Raw genomic sequence first — 24216 nt, 5'->3', positions numbered from 1 at the left:
GCTAATGATGGAGGGCGAGTTCTTGGTTTCTTATGTGTGTTTATTGTTAGGCAGTTTCATTAACGTCCTCCCAGCGCGGTAACAACACACAACAACAGCAGTCAAGTTTTCGTCCCCCGTAAAGCAGTTCGTCTGCCGTAAACAGCAATGTTGTGACACTTTTAAACAGGACAATACTGCCATCTACTGTACATGCATATGTGACCCACCCATAATGTGTCACATTTTTGTGTTGATTTATTTATTTTATTTTGTGGTTTGAATTCGTTTTTGGAGCTATCATTACAGATTTATCAGTATTCACATTGGTCAGTAGGGGGCAGTAGGGCGTTTCTTCCCAATTGAATGCTATCACCTGCAGACCGGAAGTGTCTTGTCATTTTGATGAGCGCGACCAGTCTGTGAACAATTGAAACGTCCTGTGTGCTTTTTCCTCCTGTATAACAGGTTAGTTTTGGTAAATCAACTCACTGAATAATATTCATGTGATCTTTATAAGTTTAAGTACACATTCTGATGGTGGAGCCTAACTCTAAAGTGTTTGTGAGTTGTAGTTTGTATTTGTGAATGAATCCAATGCACAGCTGCAGTAATCAATACAAAAAGGCGACGTGAGTGCACAATGTTTATATAGGAACTTCTGATCCTAATTCAGACTCCCAAATTAGAGCTCCCGTTTTCTTATTGATTTTATAATGTATATTTGTATAATGTGTGTGTTCTGAAATAGTGACAGAAAATAGAACAAGGATGGACAATTCAACCCTTAACTCAACAATGAGTAGATGAGTGTTATGTGTGTGTATGTGTAAATAAATGAACACTGAAATTCAAGTATTTATTTTATTTATATATATATATATATATATATATATATGTATGTAATAAAAAAAATAAAAAAAATATATATAGCTAGAATTCACTGAAAGTCAAGTATTTCTTATATATATATATATATCTTAACCACGCCCCCGCCCCACCCCCGACCACGCCCCCCACCCCCCACCCCCCACCTCCCGAAATCGGAGGTCTCAAGGTTGGCAAGTATGAATAAAATACATTCATTTTTTAAGTATAGTTAAATCAAAACCTGGAGGGATATGTTTGATCCAAATGTTGGATCCAAATATTGATCCGATATTGCTTTGTTCAGCAATTCATCATTAAAAAGTTGAAAAGAAGCGATGGGCAGTTATCGCAGTTGTCATTTCTGACAAGTGGTCAATGACAGTAATGGATTTGACACAACGCTGCACTGTCATAAGTACCACACAAGTGGCCGCTACAGTAATTGACATTTTGTAAACCAACTTATGTAGGTATGCTAAAAAATCGTACCGTATTTTTCGGACTATAAGTCGCAGTTTTTTTCATAGTTTGGCCGGTGGTGCGACTTATACTCAGGAGCGACTTATGTGTGAAATTATTAACACATTAGCGTAAAATATCAAATAATATTATTTATCTCATTCACGTAAGAGACTAGACGTATAAGATTTCATGGGATTTAGCGATTAGGAGTGACAGATTGTTTGGTAAACGTATAGCATGTTCTATATGTTATAGTTATTTGAATGACTCTTACCATAATATGTTACGTTAACATACCAGTTGGTTATTTATGCCTCATATAACGTACACTTATTCAGCCTGTTGTTCACTATTCTTTATTTATTTTAAATTGCCTTTCAAATGTCTATTCTTGGAGTTGGGTTTTATCAAATAAATTTCCCCAAAAAATGCGACTTATACTCCAGTGCGTCTTATATATGTTTTTTCCTTCTTTATTATGCATTTTCGGCCGGTGCGACTTATACTCCGAAAAATACGGTATATGGTTAAAGAAAAAAACAGCCTGCATCTGAGATTTTCATTATAGGTGACAAAATGTATTATTTTTCCTTCTTTTTTTTTTACTTACAAATATGTAAACTTTCTTCTCGTATTTTAACTTTTCCCCCAAACTAATAGTTTGTTTCTTATAATATTAAACGTGAAAAAAAACATATTTTTTCTTTAATAGTTCAACCAAATTATTGTCATTCCCTCATAAAATTACAAGTTTATTCTCGTAAAATAGTGACTTTAATTCTCGTAAAATTACAACTTCTTTCTATTAATATTATAACCTTATTCACCTCATATTCTGGCTTTATTAACTTAAAACTACATTTATTTCTTGTTTAATTCTATTTTTAGATCGTGCCGTGAGCCAATTTACAGGCGTTTGAAATGTCTGCGAAAACACGGAATTTCGCCTTTTTAAACATTCATTTTCGCGTCAAAATATCACTTCCGCATTTTAGGATCCATACAACATTTGTTGAATGCTCGTAGGTACTCGCTGTTCCTCTTGCTAACGACCAGGCACGCCGAAACAAACTCGCTAGCTTTCGCTCTCCGAGCCAAAACGTTGACGGCTTTATACTTTGCTGCTGATCATATTTGGGTGATTACAATCCGAACACTGTTCAAATCAGTTGTAGTTCCAGACTAATTATTAGTAACCAGCATGAAGGTGCATTTTTGACGTGATGAGGGTAAACAGAGGTCACAACATCGGAAGTATACTACCTGAGGGGGCGTGGCTACTGGATCGAGTGGCCAAACGTTTTTGCATGTAAGTTTTAGAATTTTACAATACATTTTCAATGATAATAATCTTAGTAAATTAGCTACTAAAAATGTTCTGGTACATTACATGGTACATTTATGTGTCAAAAACACAGCCAAAAGAGTTGAGTTGAGTTGAGTTTGAGTTTATTTGGAACATGCAAGCATACAACATGATACATCACAATTCCCAGTTACTCTTTTCAACATGTTCGAAAAGGAGTAGGAAGAAGCAGAGCTTATTTAATCCTACCCCTTTTCTTTTACATAACAGTTGCTAAAACTTTTGTTCACTTCCTGTTCTCAATTTATTCACAATATGCTCCATAAGTAATCACAATAAAAATGAATAAATAAATAATAATTGGTGAAGTAAGTTATATTTCATATGGTGAGATGAGTAAGATTATTTTGCGAATGAATGAATGGATGATGAAATAAATTCAGAATGTTTATCTTGGTTCTTCTTCTTTGTACTTTGTAAACACTTTAAATTTGAAGAGTTTCTTGAAGTGGATTATATGAGTACATTGTTTGATTGCTTTTCTTAATCCATTCCATAATTTAATTCCACATACTGATATACTGAAGGTCTTAAGTGTTGTACGTGCATACAAATGTTTTAAATTACATTTTTCTCTAAGATTATATTTCTCCTCTTTTTTTGAGAAGAATTGTTGTATATTCTTGGGTAGCAGATTATAGTTTGCTTTGTGTATAATTTTAGCTGTTTGCAAATTCACTATGCCGTGGAATTTCAGTATCTTTGATTTAATAAATAAAGGGTTTGTATATTCTCTATATCTAACATTATGTATTATTCTAACTGATCTTTTTTGTAACACCGTTAAGAGGTTGGTAGATGATAGAAATAATGTTAAAATATAATGTTAGAAATGCACTCAACTGCAGGAAATGTAGTCTTGATTTTCAAAACATAATTTCAGGGCTTGCGTGGCAGCACTTCATGCAGATAAAAATAGTCCTCTTTGTTTCCGTCAGTTTTCCTCTTCTTTTTTTTCCTCAAAGAATGCTCACATCCTTGCATTTAAAAAGCAGCAAATGACCACCCCAGGTGTACACAGCAGTTTACTTACGGGTAGTGAAGTATCCAATTTTACAAAACAGCAATAGTTTGTATGCAATCCTGCTAACAAACAGCAATTAAATAATTTATTATTGAGACAAAATAAAAGCAAACGCGAACATCAGGCATGAGAGGCGTTAATATGATGGGATAATACAGGAAGTGCTGAGACTAGAGATGTCCGATAATGGCTTTTTTGCCGATATTCCGATATTGTCCAACTCTTAATTACCGATTCCGATATCTACCGATACCGATGTATACAGTCGTGGAATTAACACATTATTATGCCTAATTTTGTTGTGGTGCCCCGCTGGATGCATTAAACAATGTAACAAGGTTTTCCAAAATAAATCAACTCAAGTTATGGGAAAAAAATGTCAACATGGCACTGCCATATTTATTATTGAAGTCACAAAGTGCATTCTTTTTTTTAACATGCCTCAAAACAGCAGCTTGGAATTTGGGAGATGCTCTCCCTGAGAGAGCATGAGGACGTTGAGGGGGGGGGGGGGGGTGGGTGGGTTGGTGGTAGTGGGGGTGTATATAGTAGCGTCCCGGAAGAGTTAGTGCTGCAAGGGATTCTGGGTATTTGTTCTGTCGTGTTTATGTTGTGTTACGGTGCGGATGTTCTCCCGAAATGTGTTTGTCATTCTTGTTTGGTGTGGGTTCACAGTGTGGTGCATATTTGTAACAGTGTTAAAGTTGTTTATACGGCCACCCTCAGTGTGACCTGTATGGCTGTTGACCAAGTATGCCTTGCATTCACTTGTGTGTGTGAAAAGCCGTAGATATTATGTGTCTGGGCCGGCACGCAAAGGCAGTGCCTTTAAGGCACGCCCCCAATATTGTTGTCTGGGTGGAAATCGGGAGAAATTCAGGTGGCCCGGGGAGATTTTCAAGAGGGGCACTGAAATTCGGGAGTCTCCCGGGAAAATTGGGACGGTTGGCAAGTATGCTTGGTAGACGCAACTGCTCTGTACTTCTTCCTATGTTCGTGTACCACTCCGTACAGCGGCGTTTTAAAAAGTCATAAATTGTACTTTTTGAAACCGATACCGATAATTTCCGATATTACATTTTAAAGCATTTATCGGCCGATAATATCGGCAGTCCGATATTATCGGACATCTCTAGGTGAGACTAAACTAAAGTCAATAATGTTTAGTTTAAATATTAGCCGATTAAGTGTTCCTAATGTGATCATCCAGTCTCGATAAGCATTATTGCTGTGGGCCTTTTAGCCCAATGAGGGTTTTAACCTCGCTGCATCACTCAGCTAGGTGTGAGGCCTCGTTGGGACGAGAGACACCAAGTAGGAAAAAAAAAATGAAAAGAGAAAGACACGGAAGTCAAGCAGAGCTTGTGTATCAGCCGAGGAGAGTAAGGAGAAGTTTGGGGTCGTATTTATGCCTCCCTCGCTTGTCTTTACCTTTTTTTTTTCCCCTTCCCTGCGAGCTGTTTTACATCAGCGATCTAATTAAATGAAATAAATCAGCCCCACCTGGTTTCCGAGACTGTCCCTTGCACCTCCACCCCCCCCCCGATTGTATAAATCTCCATTACGGTGCATTACACGGCACATCACTCATGTTGTTTAGAGCTCTAAAATATGCAAACAGGCCAAGGCCGTAAAAGTGATGGATGCTCAAACGGGTCCTCCTTTGCGTCGGTCGGCACCTCACAAAGCAGCAGGCGGCTACTAAGCGACGTCCCGTGTGGGCCAAAGACATATTGTGAGCTGTTCTTACGCTCGTCCCCCCCGCCTTCAGGACTGTTTTCATTGCGTTCGGGCATCCAAAAGGCACTTTTTATGACCTCATTTGCTAAAGGGCTCTGTCTCAGAGGCTGAGGCATTATTTCATCTAATTAGCTGTGCCACACCTTGACACTGGCCCCAATAGAACCCTTGATAATTCTTAAAACGGGGGTTAACATCAGTATTTTTATCGGTTCACAAACGAGAGACAGCTGTTTAAGATTGGCATGTTTCCAAGAAGTATTACTTAAGGAAACAAACCAATCAAAGCGGTCGCTGTCTAATTATTACACGAACAGTTGCAGTGAAAGGTGGAGGTTGGACTCTGTTCCCCGTCAAAGCTAATAAAGAAACTAAAATGCATTTTTAAGGAGCTGGAGCTGACCCTCGACCCCTGAACAATAACAACGAAGTAGGCGTGGTCAGAGAGGAGGCTGCCGATTTCAGCCTTTCAGCCAAGAGGAGAAAATACAGATTTGCCTTGTACACTTGAGATTGATGGCGTATTTTATCGTAAAAAGGGATGGGATCTGGGATCTAATCATTTTATAAGAGGGTTTCCGTGGTGCATTAAAAATGATTAAATGGATTTTGCAAAAATTAAAGCCTAAAATGGCATTAAAAAGCATTAAAGTTGATGTCTAAACGCATTAAAAAAATGTAATAATACAATTGTAGGCCTGGGCCAGTAGTCGATAAGTCAATCATTCATCCATCCATCCATTTTCTACCGCTTGTCCCTTTTTGGGGTTGCGGGGGTTGCTGGAGCCTATCTCAGCTGCGTTCGAGTTGTAGCCGGGGTACACCCTGGACAAGTCGCCACCTCATCACAGGGCCAACACAGATAGACAACATTCACACTCACATTCTCACACTAGGGCCAATTTAGTGTTTGTTGCCAATCAACCTATCCGCAGGTGCATGTCTTTGGAGGTGGGAGGAAGCCGGAAGACGCGGAGGGAAATCACGCAGTCACGGGGATCGAACCCAGGACTAGGGCTGGGCGATATATCGGTATACTCGCTATATCGCAGGTTTGTCTCTGTGCGATATAGAAAATGACTATATTGTGATATTCGAGTAAATGTTCTCACGCAGTTGCTTTTAGCTGCGGGCATTACACTGCAGGCGTTTTCCACTCTTTCCTGTCTCTCCTTCTCACAGAGACTTAAAACAAGCGCACCTTCTTACATACGTCACGTGTGCAACATCACGCGCTCCCGCGGACCAGAGAGGTAGAGACATGGGTAACATTAGCTGTGATGCTAGCAGTGCGGTGCGAGTGGTAATACGAGAGAGAGAGAAGGTGCGAATCTGGTAACAAATGAAGGAAGAAGAATTAATTCCCAAGAAAAGCAGCACGGCGTCCATCGTCTGGCGGTGGTTTGGCTTCAAGCGGGAATATGTTGAACAATATTGCGGCAAAAGCGTTGCTACAAAAAGTAGCACCACTGCTAATATGTAGCATCGTTTGAAAAGTCACCCGCTAGAGAATGAAGAGTGTTTGAAACGCCGCATGTCAACATCTCCGTTCGGTGCCACACCAACAAAATGCCAAAGCAACCATTTCCAGATCAACACCGTATGAAAAAAATAGTCAACAACAGAAGGAGATAACGTCCGCAGGAACCTACCACATAGTGAAAGACATACACTATTTGATTTCCTATTATGCAGCTCATTTTTATTTGACACTTATTGAAATATCTTGTGTGACATCATGCACAAAAGTGCACTTTATTTGTATTAAACTATTGTAGTGGTGTTCTGTACAAAAAGTGCACTTTAATTTAGTGTTGTTTTGATATGTCATCTTAGTGACATCATGCACAAAAGTGCACTCATAGCTTGTTTTAAAATGTCTCTGACAATCTTGCACTTTCTGTTTTGGAAATGACATGAATGTTTGTGCCACTGCTTATTAACTGTTTAATAAATTGAGTTTTGGTAAATTGACTTAGTTGTGATTTCCTTCTCTGCATGAAAGTTTAAAATGAGCATATATTAATGCAGTATGAACAAGAATGTTTTAATGTAGACTAGGGCTGCAACAACTAATCGATTAAATCGATTAAAATCGATTATCAAAATAGTTGGCGATTAATTTAGTCATCGATTTGTTGGATCTATGTTATGCGCAGAGGCTACTTTATTTTTATTTATTTTTATTTATTTTTATTATTTTTTTTATAAACCTTTATTTATAAACTGCAACATTTACAAACAACTGAGAAACAATCAAAATAAGTATGGTGCCAGTATGCTGTTTTTTTTTTTTTTTTACAATAAAATACTGGAAAGGATAGAAATGTAGTTTGTCTCTTTTATCCGATTATTAATTATGCAAATCAACTGCTATAGCTGGAGTTTTTGAATGTATAACTGTAGAAATTGAAGTAGAAAAATCAAAAAAAATAAATGTCAGTTGTGTTTATAGAACACCTGGATCATGTCTAGATACATTCAATCAAAAATTGGATTATTTGTTTAGTAAATCAAACAAGATCCATATTGTGTGCGGTGATTTTAATATTAATCTTCTGAACCCCATGGACAGTACCAAAACAACCGATTTTATAACAGGACTGTACAGCAATAATTTATTTCCCCTTATCACAAAACCAACCAGAATAACAGTAGACTTTGCCACACTGATAGATAACATTTTCACCAATCAACCGGCGTATCAAATAACAGCAGGACTACTACTCAATGACGTAAGTGATCATCTACCTGTCTTCAGCATTTTCCACGATTTCTTTGATGAGAGAAGGGCCAAAAAAGCAGTTCAATATAGATTTGTTAGACACCAAACAGCAGAAACTATGGCAGCATTCAAGTCTGAGTTATGTGCTCAAGACTGGGGGGAGGTTTATACCTCCACAGACCCGAATGAGGCATATGAAACCTTTCTCAACATTTTCATAACACTGTATGATAAGCACTGTCCAATGAAAAAACATGTCATTAAGGACAGCACTGTCAAGGACAAACCGTGGATCACAAAAGGGTTATTGAAGTCCTGCAAAAAGAAAAATTATCTTTACAGAAGACATTTAAAGCACAGAACCAAAGAAACTGAACACAAATATAAAACGTACAAAAATAAGTTAACACAAATAATAAAGCACAGCAAAAGAACATATTACTGTAACCTATTAGAACAACATAAAAATACCATCCAGGGTACGTGGAAAGTTTTAAATGGTATCATTAAAAAAAACATGACAAATAAGGAACATCCAAGCTATTTCATAGAAAATAATCAAACTATAAATGACCCTAAGGAAATAACGGATGCTTTTAACACCTTCTTTGTGAATGTTGGACCTAATTTAGCAAATGAAATTGCACAACCTGAAAACAGTGTCAAATTTAATGAACAAACCATTCAAAGGAACTTAGAATCGTTTTTTATTTCCCCCGTTTATGAAAGTGAAATCACAGAAATTGTAAATTCTCAGAAAAACAAGAAGTCAACAGACTGCTGTGACTTGGACTTTTCACTGATCAAAGAAATTGTTGATTTTATAGCTGTTCCCTTCACTTATATATGTAATATTTCTTTTATAAAAGGAGTTTTCCCAAAGAAAATGAAAACGGCAAAAGTTATTCCCATCTTCAAAAGTGGAGATAAGCATCAGTTCACCAACTATAGGCCTATTTCTCTACTCTCACAATTTTCAAAAGTCCTTGAAAAATTATTTGTGTCAAGATTAGACAGTTTTATTGACAAGCATCACTTGCTAAGTGAACACCAATACGGTTTTCGAGCAAACAGGTCCACTTCCATGGCAGTGATGGAACTAGTTGAGGAGGTAACCACTGCAATTGATAAGAGGGAGTTTGTTGTTGGCGTTTTTATTGACCTGAGCAAGGCTTTTGACACCATCGATCACACATTACTTTTAAACAAAATGCAGAGGTATGGTTTTAGAGGTCTTGCTCATGATTGGTTGAAAAGTTATCTTGGTGGTAGAGAACAGTATGTGCATATGAACAATGTAGATTCAGTTAAAAAGATTATAACACATGGAGTGCCCCAAGGTTCTGTACTGGGACCAAAATTGTTTTTATTGTATATTAATGATATCTGCAAAATCTTTAAAAAACTCAATTGTATTCTCTTTGCTGACGATACAAGTCTGTACTGTTCTGGGCAAGACCTTGGCCAACTCTTAGAGACTGTAGAGAGCGAACTCCATATACTAAAGCAATGGTTTGATGCCAATAAACTGTCAATCAACCTAAATAAAACAAAATATATAATTTTTGGAAATAGGAAAAATAACATACAGTGTCATATAAGAATTGATGATATGGAGATAGAAAGGGTGTATTCAACAAAATTTTTGGGAATCTATATAGATGATAAATTAAATTGGAAACTGTACATAAATATACTTAAGACAAAGATGGCAAAAAATATTGCTATGTTACATAAAATCAAAAACTCTGTAAATCAAAAGGCTCTTAATATGTTATATAATTCTTTCGTACTCCCTTATCTTAATTATTGTGTTGAAATCTGGGGTAACAATTACAAAACAAACATCAACCCTATATTCTTACTTCAAAAGAAAGCGATTAGAATTGTAAATTATGCAGATTATCATGACCATACCAATGCTCTGTTTATTAAATTAAAAACCTTAAAACTGCATGATCTTGTTGACCTCAACACTGCTATTGTGACGTACAAAGCTCATAACCACATGCTGCCTCGGTGTCTACAGGAGAGGTTCAAACCCAGAGAGAATCCCTATGACCTCAGAGGTTCAGCTGTCTTCCAGAAAGTTAAGATAAGAACAAGCTTAAAAAGTAGATGTGTTTCTGTCAGGGGGGTTCAACTGTGGAACAGCTTGGATGATTCCTTAAAATGTTCCAGGTCCACTCACACATTTAAAAAACACTTTAAGACCAATGTCTTGGAAAAATATATCACTCTTGAATCAACACAGTAGTTAATACTATGATCAATGTTAATTAAAATACTAAATGTGGGATATAAATAATAATGGAAGTATAATTGTTTGTATATAGTATATAAATTGGTACAAAGGTTTAACACGCGTATAAGGATATTTCACATGCCTTTACTGTGTATATAATTGAACAGTGTTCATATTGTGTATAATGTGTATTTATAATATGTTGTATTGTACAAAAGACATTTCATAATTTTCGGAAGTTCATCTTGTACTTGACATTGTTTATAGGGTTAGGCGCTATAAGTGTTCAACTTCAGCCTAAACCCTTTCGGTCTGCAACATTTTCATTTTCATTTTCAATCTATGAATGTGCAACTGTTTGTTTATTTTGTTGACCATTGACCGAAGAATAATAAAAAAATTAATCGAAGTAATAATCGACAGATTAATCGATTATCAAATTAGTTTTTATTTGCAGCCCTAAAATAGACACATAGAATCATCATACTGCTGTGATTATATGCATCAAGTGTTCATTTAAGGCTAAGGCAAAATATCGAGATATATATCGTGTATCGTGACATGGCCTAAAAATATCGAGATATTAATAAAAGGCCATATCGCCCAGCCCTACCCAGGACCTTCGTATTGTGAGGCACATGCACTAATCTCTGTTACACTGTGCTTCCTGATAAGTCAATCAATCCAACGATAAATTAAAATGAACTCAATAACGTTGCCGTCATGGATAAATTGCTACGTCTGCGTGTTTCGTTTTTTTGGCGCTGGCTTTCAAATTGGATACAAGGGGTCTTCTTGTAAGGTCCAAATCCTCCTCCATAGCGGCCACTTTGCTAAAACGGCAAAATGAAACAGCTCTGGTGGCACAAACGTTGCCATTCTTTGGTGACTGTAGGCGTGTAGTCCTTTAACTGTGACACCATGTTATGTTCATGAGGAAGCTGAGCTTGTTTCATACACGGCTCCTTTATTTCAGCCGTCTCCAGTTCAACACACAAGACCTAAGTCTCGTGACACAGGCACCTCCCGTGACCTACGGTGGCCTCGGATGGACAAACAAGGTAATTCTCAGTCCACAGACCACAACTTTTTTTATTCTCTGACATTCCTACGGTAAATGAATAAGAAGAGTTCCTTTAGCTGCCTGACACTTTATACATAACTTGCTATCGACTGTACCCATTTTAAACAACTGAGGGGGGTGTAAAATACAATCTATTCAAGATGTTAAATTGACTCGGCTTGTTTTTAATGCATCTGAAGAGCTTATGGGCATTTTTCCAAATCAATTTAAATCAGTCATCCCTTTCATTTGAATTCCTAATATGATGTTCATTTAATAGTCAGTAAAACCTTAAAAAGTGCATCCTCCCGTTTGTGGCTATTATTAAGGCATACTTTCAGGGGATAAGCATTTTTACAGCATGTTTTAAAGAGATATCATTTAAAAAATGACTTCTGGGTATATTATATTGACCAACTAATCCATTGGTGTCTCAGCACCTGAGCGTGTTTATTCAAGAGAAGGAATTACATCAATAGAAAAAACCTCACTTTAATTTGGAGCTGGAAGTAATATATTTGAAACACTTTTACACATTGCTTTAAAGGGGAACATTATCACAATTTCAGAATGGTTAAAACCATTAAAAATCAGTTCCCAGTGGCTTATTATATTTTTCGAAGTTTTTTCAAAATTTTACCCATCACGCAATATCCCTAAAAAAAAGCTTCAAAGTGCCTGATTTTAACCATCGTTATATACACCCGTCCATTTTCCTTGACGTCACATAGTGAAGCAAACACAAACAAACATGGCGGAAAGAACAGCAAGCTATAGCGACATTAGCTCGGATTCAGACTCAGCGGCTTAAGCGATTCAACAGATTACGAATGTATTGAAACGGATGGTTGTAGTGTGGAGGCAGGTAGCGAAAACGAAATTGAAGAAGAAACTGAAGCTATTGAGCCATATCGGTTTGAAACGTATGCAAGTGAAACCGACGAAAACGACATGACAGCCAGCGACACGGGAGAAAGCGAGGACGAATTTGGCGATCGCCTTCTAACCAACGATTGGTATGTGTTTGTTTGGCATTAAAGGAAACTAACAACTATGGACTAGGTTTACAGCATATGAAATACATTTGGCAACAACATGCACTTTGAGAGTGCAGACAGCCCAATTTTCATCAATTAATATATTCTGTAGACATACCCTCATGTCAGCAGGCCAGGGAAGCTAGGGTCGATATTCTTCTCTTGATCATCTTCGGTGGCATAAGGGACGGTGTGAGCCAAGACATCCAGGGGGTTTAGCTCGCTCGTCTGCCGCCATTGCTTGCCGTGCTACCGAGGGCCTTTGTCCCTGAATTGCTCACACACTACGGCAGATTCAATGGGGGTCTGGCGGCAGATTTCTTAGACTTTATCGTTGGAAATGCATCTGCTTTGAGTGTCGGAGGATATCCACACATTCTTGCCATCTCTGTCGTAGCATAGCTTTCGTCGGTAAAGTGTGCGGAACAAACGTCCAATTTCTTTTTTCGACAACACACCGACGAGGCATGATGTCTCCAAAGTACGGAAAACAGTCGAAAAAAACGGAAAATAACAGAGCTGATTTGACTCGGTGTTTGAGAAAATGGCGGATTGCTTCCCGATGTGACGTCACATTGTGACGTCATCGCTCCGAGAGCGAATATTAGAAAAGCGTTTGATTCACCAAAATTCACCCATTTAGAGTTCGGAAATCGGTTAAAAAAATATATGGTCTTTTTTCTGCAATATCAAGGTATATATTGACGCTTACATAGGTCTGGTGATAATGTTCCCCTTTAAACTATAGAAGAAGACGTTTGTGAAGGTAGACTGTGTGATCCGTAAAAGCTGACCAATCACAGCTCTTTTTTTCTAGCTTTATTTCAACAAAAATATGATACATTAAATTCAAACTATCAGAGCAAACAATAAAAACGTGTCCCTACAATTGTTTTTCAAAATATGTACATGGAAATGATTTTGTTCGACAATTTTCAAACAGTAATCAAGAAATGAACAAAACGATTATAAGACAAAAATAAACAGAAGAAACATGAAACATGTGCAAAGGTTAACATGGAAATAGAACAAAAAATGTTTGTCTTTGATTGAAATTGTCTTTATATTGTCTTTTATGTGGGAAGTTTACACAACCTTATTATATATTTTTTTAAATCTGTCCTTTCTAATCCATTTTCCCATGGCTAAGGTGACATCATCGCGCTCTGAATAAATATATATATCCATCCATCCATCCATTTTCCACCGCTTGTCCCGTTCGGGGTCGCGGGAGGTGCTGGAGCCTATCTCAGCTACAATCAGGCGGAAGGCGGTGTACACCCTGGACAAGTCGCCAACTCATCGCAGGGCCAACACAGATAGACAGACAACATTCACACTCACATTCACACACTAGGGCCAATTTAGTGTTGCCAATCAACCTATCCCCAGGTGCATGTCTTTGGAGGTGGGAGGAAGCCGGAGTACCCGGAGGGAACCCACGCAGTCAAGGGGAGAAGATGCAAACTCCACACAGAAAGATTTCGAGCCCGAGATTGAACTCAGGACCTTCGTATTGTATATATATATATATATATATATACAGTGTTTCCCACACATTCATTTATTTGTGGCGGCCTGCCACGAAAGAATTACATCCGCCACAAATGGATTTTTCGGCTTTTGACTCGCTCGACCGCTCATAAAAGCAATGGGACTGTCTGTGAATGTACCTTGTAGTTACAACTCCGGTGCAGTAGGTGGCGGTAGCCTACTATGCATTGTAACTCCGCCAATAGCACTTAATTCACCTGGTGGGCCAGAAGAAGAAGACGAAGAAAACGAAGACGGACGGACGGGATCAAAATACAAGGGTAATATAGCTTATAGGTAGATAGGTTATAGCTGCATCGCTCGCGGCTCGTCATATATTTAACGTTAATCCGCGATTTCACCGAGCCTGACGCTGCTTCATTAACACCGCCGCTGTTTGACTCGGAGTCTGGGGCAGACGCACGTAATAACAATCACGTGTTTTCTTACCGACGAGCTAACGTGTCCAGGTTATAACCCTGTTGTCAATAAACACACGTGGAGACGGTGCTTCAGATACTACATTAATACTCAAGCTAAAATGTCCACTGCAGCATGTGAATGCAATGAAAAGAATAAAATCTGAGCCAACCAGCTGTTAAAATGTTGTCCAGGTTAATGTTTTGGCCATTAAAGGCCCTTCATTTCAAGATTTCCACTGTGATCGGGCTTTAAACAGGTGGCTGACCTGTTCAGATGGGTGTAACTGCTACTGGTCAAATAATGTGAAATAGCATTTAATTTGACATGTATGCAATGCCATTTAAATGTAATTATAGATAATAATAATAATAAATACTGTGTAGTGTTGTAAATAGTCAACGGGAAGGATTTTAGTTAGATATAAGCCATGAGCACTACACAGCCAGAAAAAAACCTAGGCAGGACAAGTAAAAATATTGGGGCAAGTAGATTTGAGAAGTCAGGCAAGTAGAAAAATTAGGGCGGAGGGAACAGGTGAGATTCAGCAAACACTGAAAAATAAAGCAGGGTCAGATCAGAAATGCACTTTTCTCATGAAAAGGGTCCTAATTTATATTCCACACCACGACAAAACATACACCTCTGCCTCTGTTTCACTTTATGTTGCTGGTAAATAATATGGTTGTAGTAGTAGGCTAAAGTTAAATTATTTAGTATGCACTAATTAAAGGGGCAGAGCTTTAAGAGACATTTTAGCTTTTATATTTTATAAGATATATTTTTTGTAAGAACCACAATTAATAAATATATTTCAGTGAATAACTAATTGTTCAAATCTGTATATAAATACTTACATAAAGTGTTGTAATTATATTCCAACTCCGCGTTCTTCTTGGTCATCGCCGCTGCCGCTGCCGCTCGTCCCCCCCCCCCCAACCACACCACCACAAATAGATGCCTGCCCTGTGGGAAACACCGATATATATATATATATATCTACAGCCCAGCTCCTGGCCTAATTTTTTTTAACCCAATGCGGCCCCCGAGTCAAAAAGTTTTGGGCACCCCTGCTTTAGACTATACAATGTGTCATAACTACCCGCAGTACGACATGGGCATAACATTTTAAGTGGCACTAAAAAAAGGCATTGAAAAGCTTAAAAAGCATTGTAGAAACCCTGTATAAGGTTTTATTTGAAGTCTTAACTCATCAGCACATCCTACCATATTTTGTGCTATATACATATTTATACATTATATGTATAAAAATGTGTTTGTGTCCATCAATTAAAAAGTACATTTCATCAGCAAACGTCAGCCACATCAGACCATGTCATGAGTTATAAGTCTCCCATGTGACTTTCACACCTGTTCGTTCCTCTGCCGGTCAGCACTAATCTACATAATGAGTGGCTTCTTGATGTATGCCTAATCAGCAAATATGGCTTTGGACCTTACCACCACCACATCCACCCCTCCCCTTAATTGTCTCCAGGGGGGCTTGATTGCCATCAAGTAAAGCATGGTTCCTCAAGGAGCTGCTAACAGTCAATATAAGCGATATTTTCAAAAATTACCTTGCAGCTTTTCAATGATGATCACATGCTGTTAAATCCAACTTCTAGGAAGGTGCACTTATCGTCATCCAAACTGCTTCCTGCAAAACTAAGAATGTTACAGAACAGTGCATAAACTAACTTTACGATAGGTGTAATGAATGGAACATGATCCATTATTATACATTCAAATGACCCACCTTAAGACAATTTGTTGGCGACTATGGTATCGAGTGAAACGGCGTTGGGGTCCGTTCCTGGACAATGGGCCAGGGGAGGCGTGGGCGGGCGACGCAGAGGATTGTTGAAGGTCACGTTGAAGGTTCCCTTCAGAACTGTGTTCATGAGGCCTGAACTCAACTGTACACAAACGCAACCACAGGTGCACCAAAGGATTAACTATGTCTGAATTTAACTTTTTATTTGGTGTAACAAAGCCAAAGAAAAAGAGGTTTTTATCATCTTTAAAATTGTAAAAAAAAAGAAATAAAAAAAAAAGAAGTGTGTTCTTGTCTCTCACAATGATTGTGAACGACAAAGTGCAATTACCCTTTAAAGCAGACCTGGGCAAATTAAGGCCCGGGGGCCACATGCGGCCCGTTAAGCTTTTCAATCTGGCCCGCCGGACATTCCCAAATATTTTTTTTAGATCTTTAAGATGGAAACTGTAGCTGCCATTATGATGTGCAGTGATGTTTTCAAATGACCATAAGTCTTGAACTATACAGAGTATTTCAATGGTTGGAATCTGCGCTTTTGCGTGATATTTTAGCATACTTGCCAACCTTGAGACCTCTGATTTCGGGAGGTGGGGGGTGGGGGTGGGCGTGGTCGGGGTGGGACGGGGGCGTGGCTAAAAGGGGAGGGGTATATTTACAGCTAGAATTCACCAAGTCAAGTATTTCATATATATATATATATATATATATATATATATATATATATATATATATATATATAAGAAATACTTGACGTTCAGTGAATTCTATATATATATATATATATATATATATATTTATTTTATTATATATATATTTTATTTTATATATATATATATATATATAAATAAATACTTGAATTTCAGTGTTCATTTATTTACACATTTACACACACATAACACTCATCTAGTCATTGTTGAGTTAAGGGTTGAATTGTCCATCCTTGTTCTATTCTCTGTCACTATTTTTCAAACCATGCTTAACACCCTCTCTGATGCATTGATGTGTGGCACGCACAAAAGTGCTTTCATCAAATGCACTAGATGGCAGTATTGTCCTGTTTAAGAGTGTCACAACATTGCTGTTTACGGCAGACGAACTGCTTTACGGTATACAAAAAAGTGACTGCTGTTGTTGTTGTTGTCGCGCTGGGAGGACGTTAATGAAACTGCCTAACAATAAACCCACATAAGAAACCAAGAACTCGCCCTCCATCATTCTACAGTTATAACGTCATTGGGCAGGTACGTTTTTTTATATTGTGGAGGACCTGAGTCCGCCTGAATTTCGGGAGATTTTCGGGAGAAAATTTGTCCCGAGAGGTTTTCGGGAGAGGCGCTGAATTTCGGGAGTCTCCCGGAAAATCCGGGAGGGTTGGCAAGTATGTATTTTAGGGACTAGTGTTGTCCTGATACCAATATTATTTCAGAACTTTTCGGTACTTTTCGATCAAAAAAATTGCATTATTGGCTTTATTTTAACAAAAAATTTTAGGGTGTGGTGGACCGGTACTTTTCAGCGGCGGTATGGTACCGAATATGATTCATTAGTATCGCGGTACTATACTAATACCCGTATACCGTACAACCCTACTAGTTACTGTGGTAATCTACGTCACAGCAGCTCAGACAAGGCACCAAGCAGTGTGGGTGGGGAGCGTTTCCACAGAGTGTTTCCAGAGCCTGAAATGCGGGTGTCAGGGACAGACGCGGAAGGAGATTTTTACAAGAAAGTTCTAAAGCTTAGTGATATATCAGATTGTAGATTTTTTTATTTGTTTACCCTTCACGTTCATATTTCGCTGTTTGTTGCATTTGGCTTGATTGTAAAATATGTCGATTGAGACGTTCATATGTTGTCAATATTCAGTGTATTATCGTTCATAGAAAACAATAAAATTCCATTCCGTTTTTAAGGCGATCTGCATACCTGCCAACTACTCCGGTTTTCCCGTAATTAGTACGGTTTTCATCAACCTATTCCGGGTTACGGTTGCAGTGATAAAAAATACGGTTTTTCATTAATTAAAAAATTTTTTTTTTTTTAAGTTTTATTCACGAAATCGCGTAACAACAATGACAATCGACACTGCTTCCCGTAACTTCCTATTGAGCCACTCCGAATGCCATGCGCGAGGCTATTTATAGCACCGCTGCCAAGCACGAGGCACCAGTTGCCATTGTTTCCAAACGAGCGAACGATCATGGAATCAGCCGGAGAAAAATCGCAAACGAGTCTTAAACCGAAAAGAAAACTGCAGTCATTCCGTGAAGAATATTCAAAAGCCTATCCGGGAATAATTATCCGTTCCAAAAAGGGTGAAAACTACGCGAATTGCACCTTGTGCAGACAAGATTTTTCGATCGGACACGGAGGAATTAGCGATGTAAAAGACCACGTTGGGACAAAAAAACACAGGTCTAATGCCGTTGCTAGCGATACAAGTGGAAAACTTTCAACGTTTTTTGGATTTTAGCCACAAAAAGGTAATGACACCAATGTTATCTATTGGAATTGTTTAGTACTGTTATACTGTTTATACTATTTATGCTTTCAAGTAAAAATTGAAGAAATCTTGTTAAATGTTGACAGCATAACTACCAAAATACATAAGTATGTCCTTAATATGTGCTATTTCTGTTGAAAAGTTAAAATGATTACATTAGAGATGTGATGTGCCACTTTTCAAGTGTCTGATGGCTTAAATTAATTTTCATTAATTTTTCATATTTTGAATTCTTTTGAAAGGCTTACAAAAAAACTACATTTGAATTGTAATTCCATGCTATTGACAGGACTATTAATTTTAATGAAGTTAGCTTACCATGTTTACAGTATGATAATTGTGATAGAAATGTGAATTTTAGGCACAGAATATTTTTACAATTGAACAAGGCAGTAGATTATACAAGCTTGGACAGAAAGTTAATAATGACACCAATTTTTTTTTTAATGGAATTGTTTAGTACTGTTTTACCATTTGTTTACTGTAAAAAGTGTTTATACTGTTTATACTTTCAATTAACAAATTGAAGTCTTGTGAAAGGTTGACAGGATAACTGGCATTAACTGTCAAAATAATTTCAAACTATTGAAGTTAGCTTACAGAATAAACATGTCAATCAACCCATATGATTTTTGCTGTAATATTTTTGTTTTGAAAAGTCACTGTGACTGATAGAAAAGTGATGCTTTTAGCAACATTTTAACCTGTCTGAATGCTAATAATCATTTTACGTCGGCCTGAACCCCCCACCAGGACTTTGTCCTGGACCTACCGGGGCCTGCGGCCCCTGGACCCTGGCTACTAGGTTTTTCTGATTTCAAAAGTTGGCAGGTATGGGTCTGTCATAACATTTTTAGCATTCAATCAGACATTATTGTGAGGTTTTGTATTAGTTTTCCTAAAAATAGATATACCGGCCCCCAGACACATTTTTTTCTCTAAGTTTGGCCCCCGAGTCAAAATAATTGCCCAGGCCTGCTTTAAAGCATGACAATTAGCCGAGATAAAAACTCAAAATACATTACACATTGTTGATATAAATTATTGTTACGGTGTAATAATTATTGTTACCGGTGGTAATGCCACTATGATACAACATTTCTATTATAATCCTTGAACAAAGTAACAGTGAAGCTCAATGTATTAATCATTGAATGGAGAACTGGGGGTGGGATTAAAAAAGTAATCACTGTCTCACTTCCTTTCAGGCAAAACTGGATCATCATCCTTTTGCATTATATTACCGTATTTTTCGGACTATAAATCGCAGTTTTTTTTGATAGTTTGGCAGGGGGTGCGGTGCGACTTATACTCAGGAGCGACTTATGTGTCAAATTATTAACGCATTACCGTAAAATATCAAATAATATTATTTAGCTCATTTACGTAAGAGACTAGACGTATAAGATTTCATGGGATTTAGCGATTAGGAGTGACAGATTGTTTGGTAAACGTATAGCATGTTCTATATGTTATAGTTATTTGAATGACTCTTGCCATAATATGTTACGTTTACATACCAGTTGGTTATTTATGCCTCATATAACGTACACTTATTCAGCCTGTTGTTCACTATTCTTTATTTATTTTAAATTGCCTTTCAAATGTCTATTCTTGGAGTTGGCTTTTATCAAATAAATTTCCCCAAAAAATGCGACTTATATGTTTTTTTCCTTCTTTATTATGCATGTTTGGCAGGTGCGACTTATACTCCGGTGCGACTTATACTCCGAAAAATACGATAATTAATATTATGTGTTGCCTTGTACTTTTGATTGTCATTACCTGAAATAAATGAAGAATGAATGAAATTAAAAAACACCCTTAAGTTGAGGGACCTCTCACTGTATAACAAATCTTTGACAACATTTGGTCTGTCTTAAACCAAATACTGTACTTTTATCAGTACTTAATATGTACTAAGCTCATGAGTGCACAGGTTTTAAAGGAGGAGCTGTACCAAATCAATACATGTTGTTTACCTACCGGAAATGACAATGGCAACATTTACTCTCTTTTCTGCTTTTTTAAATGGTGAGGTGGAAGCACTCGATGAAGCATTATTGCCAACATTTGATTCGCCTCGTAAAATAGATGCCAGCTTTTATCTCTACCTCTTGATTTTGCAATAATTAAAACCATTTTGATCGTTTTGAGTGCAACATCCGGGGTCCGCCAAAGTGCTTCTCGGTGTGATATGCACTCAAAAGATGAAGTGTGTGTAAATTAAGTGACCGCGTAAGTGATTAGTGGTTAGAGTGTCCGCCCTGAGATCGGTAGGTTGTGAGTTCAAACCCCGGCCGAGTCATACCAAAGACTATACAAATGGGGCCCAGTACCTCCCTGCTTGGCACTCAGCATCAAGGGTTGGAATTGGGGGTTAAATCACCAAAAATGATTCCCGGACGCAGCCACCGCTGCTCCCCACTGCTCCCCTCACCTCCCAGGGGGGGGATCAAGGGTGATGGGTCAAATGCAGAGAATAATTTTGCCACACCTTGTGTGTGTGTGACAATCATTGTGTCATGATCTGTGGTATGGATTATGTTTTTGTTATTTTCTGTTTGTTTTGGACTCTTTTAGTTCCTGTTTGCGCTCCCTTGTTTGTTTAGTTACCATGGCGACTTATTAGTTTCACCTGCCTCATGTGTGCGGGACACGCACCTGCTCTAATTAAGAGACTATTATTTAAGCCTGTTAGTCGGCCTGGCGACATTGCTCTTTTCATGCTCGTTTCATGCCATTGCTTCATTCATGCCGCAGTAAGTCTTGTTCGTTCTATGCCATAGTTTGGTTAGTTGTTTTCTATGTCCATAGTTCAGTCTAAGTGTTAGCGTATGTTTCCTGCGTTAAGTTTTATGTTCCTGTCTTTTGTCCTGTGTAGTTAGATTAATAAAAAATATGTTCCTACCTGCTACCTTTGTCCGGAAAAGTCCGATTGCATCCCGGGAAAACAATCCTCGCAGTAAGTTGCGAAAACCCCCTCGTCGTGACACATTGGTACTTTAACTTTTTAATTTATTGTTTTAATATTAAGAGTGATTACTTTCTTCTCATGCTTTGATGTCACTTAGGAATGTAAAATGATACAGTATTAAAAAGATAAAGGTAAAACAGAAATTAGTTTTTGGTCTTGAGGTAAGTGGCAAAAAAACCTAGTACCAGAAAAATGAACATTATAAAAGAATACTCATAGTAACATAAAAATGTAAAAACTTGTGTTAATATTCAGTAAAAAAATAAATAAATGGTGTACTGTGTAATTACAAAAATATAAACTATTTGTTGAATGTTTAAAAATATATTATTTGTCAGCTTTGATTTTGTGCCATGAATTTACGTGTTTTTTTTTTGGACATGTAATTGTTGTGGTTTGACTAAGGGAGATGACGGCAACAGACACCAGAGAGCTGTAATGTTCAATGATTTATTATATGTATATATATATATAATAATAAACAAAACTAATAAACTATAGAATGGTGTGTGTGACAAAATCCAACTATGTGTAGTATTTAACTGGAGCGTTTTACCATAAATGTTGGAGGTGCGTGTTGGGAGGAGCGGTGCTGTCCGACAAGGGCAAGGCAGGCAGAGTTGTCCAGGGGCGGAAGCGGGGTCGAGAGGCAGGAGAGAGTCGTCGTAGTCCGGGGGCAAGCGAGGAGTCGAGAACCAGGGAGTGCGAGGAAGACAGGGAAGATCCAGGAGCACACGACACACACCGTGACTCGGGGATGCACACAGGGAAGGTACAGAAGACTATATTCTGGCGCCGGATGGCAGGTTGAGCAGGCTTATGAAGGCAGCTCGATAATCACCGGCAGGTGCGCTGATTGCCGTGGAATGATTGCAGCTGGCGGCTGCTGCAGGGCGGAGACGTCCCTGGATGTACGCGACCGTGGGCAAATCCCGAGGTGAGACAAGCAGAGTGCAAGGATGAAGGCGCATTGGAATGCGCCCTGGCCGTGACAGCAATTTGTAGTAAAATAAATAATACTTTTTTTCCTACTCTTGCCTCCCTCCCACACAGGAAGTGCTTGATGAAGTACTTCCTGTGAAATACCAACGCTGTCAAGTCATCGCCTCCCTCATTTTCTCTCCCACCTCCTATGACCTCCCGGTGCTCGTGCACATCATCAGTATGCCCCGAACAACGTTGCTGGGATTCAGGCACATGGGCTGGACCGCTCAGATCTTATTCCTGATCCTGATGGGAAAAGGGTTGCGGGTTCAACTCCAGGTCACCCTCAGGGGTGCGCTGGAGGTTGGGAGGAGGGTGGAGGATGTTGGTGTTTAAGACCCCCCTTTGGAAGTGACGACGCCATCGGCATGGTAATGATGAGGGAGATTATGGGATGTTTGGCTGGGTCAGAGAGGGGAGAGGGAAAGGTGGATCCATGCGGGGAATGGTGTTAGTGGGTCGCTACACAGAAGTGAACACGAGACTTTCCCATAACACACAAACACTCGCCCGGTACAAGATGTGTAACACAGGCCTAATGCGGACGTAAGCAAGGAAAATAGACATGATCACTCTATAAACTATGAAGGTGTGCGTAAGATTGACAGGCTATGACTTGACATGATGGTCACGTTTAACAGCAGATATTTTGTCGGCCCTCCCTCCTGTGAATCAAGCCGTCTCTCGCAAGGAGAGTGGATTACGCCGCACGCTTTATCTGGGTCTGACTGCTCGTAATCTCTTCACGCGTGAACTTTCGAGCCGGCAATCCTACGCTTTTTCAACAAACGAAGTCACTGGAGCATTTCTCTAAAATATACAAACTATTTCACTGCTGCTGCAGTTTGTAACATTCCTTCTTTTGCCGCTGTATTGTGAAAATGTATATTTTCTGTATGTAAACATTATGTATATCAGGGCTGTATGCTTGGATTTTTCACTTTAATCACCGGTGGTACTGAGTGAAAAAAATGAGTAGCAATATGAAATGTCTCAAATATTTTTAATTTTTAATTTTTTTTCATTTATTTCAGGCAATGACATAAAAAAATTCTAATAAAAAAAGAAAAAAGTTCGAAATTGACAACACATAATAATATAAATTAATATAGTGCAAAAGGTAATGTATAGTATGTAATGGATGATTGTCCAGTTTTGCCTGAAAGGGAGTGGGAAGAAGATAATTTATTTAATCCCACACAGATTTTCCTCCATGCGGCCCCTGAGCTAAAATGAGTTTGACACCCCTGGTCTATTGTAATTAGTTTCAAGCAATATTTCTTAGCTAAAAGTTAGTTTTTCTTTTTAAAAGGCATGTTACATGTTAAAATGGTACTGTTTTGGGAGGGCTGAGCATGAATTGAATTGATATCAATTCATTTGGAATGTAATGTGCTCGTAAGTTGAGCTCACTGTACTATTGTTTATCCTTGGCGGAGGTCTGCGCCTTACTCAGGGCTTTTATGTTTAAAAATCAATATTAAAATTAGCAGACAGAGTACCGTATT

The 24216-nt window shown here is 38.3% G+C and overlaps 1 protein-coding gene and 1 long non-coding RNA gene across 4 annotated transcripts in view; one reads left to right on the top strand and one right to left on the bottom strand.

Moving 5' to 3' along the window:
* Positions 1–24216, bottom strand: part of stpg2 (sperm-tail PG-rich repeat containing 2) — a 316591-nt gene that overhangs the window by 158664 nt on the left and 133711 nt on the right. The window contains exons 13-14 of one of the 3 annotated variants that reach the window (XR_009811882.1): positions 16224–16383; positions 16045–16124 (exon numbers count right to left, since the gene is read on the bottom strand). Coding sequence is in view for 2 of the 3 variants with exons in the window: in XM_061933387.1 (XP_061789371.1) it covers positions 16225–16383 (159 nt within the window). In the remaining variant the exon portion in view is untranslated. Of the gene's footprint in view, positions 1–15693; positions 16133–16223; positions 16384–24216 lie in introns of those variants that run through there. The other 2 variants (XM_061933387.1, XM_061933396.1) reach the window with 2 other exon arrangements.
* Positions 1–24216, top strand: part of LOC133578896 (uncharacterized) — a 150831-nt gene that overhangs the window by 10639 nt on the left and 115976 nt on the right. Inside the window, exon 3 of the long non-coding RNA XR_009811883.1 lies at positions 11388–11472. This is a non-coding gene — a long non-coding RNA (uncharacterized lncRNA). The remainder of the gene's footprint in view (positions 1–11387; positions 11473–24216) is intronic.

Source organism: Nerophis lumbriciformis, linkage group LG03, assembly GCF_033978685.3.
Source record: "Nerophis lumbriciformis linkage group LG03, RoL_Nlum_v2.1, whole genome shotgun sequence".
Taxonomy (NCBI): Eukaryota; Metazoa; Chordata; class Actinopteri; order Syngnathiformes; family Syngnathidae; genus Nerophis; species Nerophis lumbriciformis.
The sequence above is the reverse complement of the archived record's forward strand: the minus strand, read 5'-3'. Positions and strand labels throughout refer to the sequence as shown.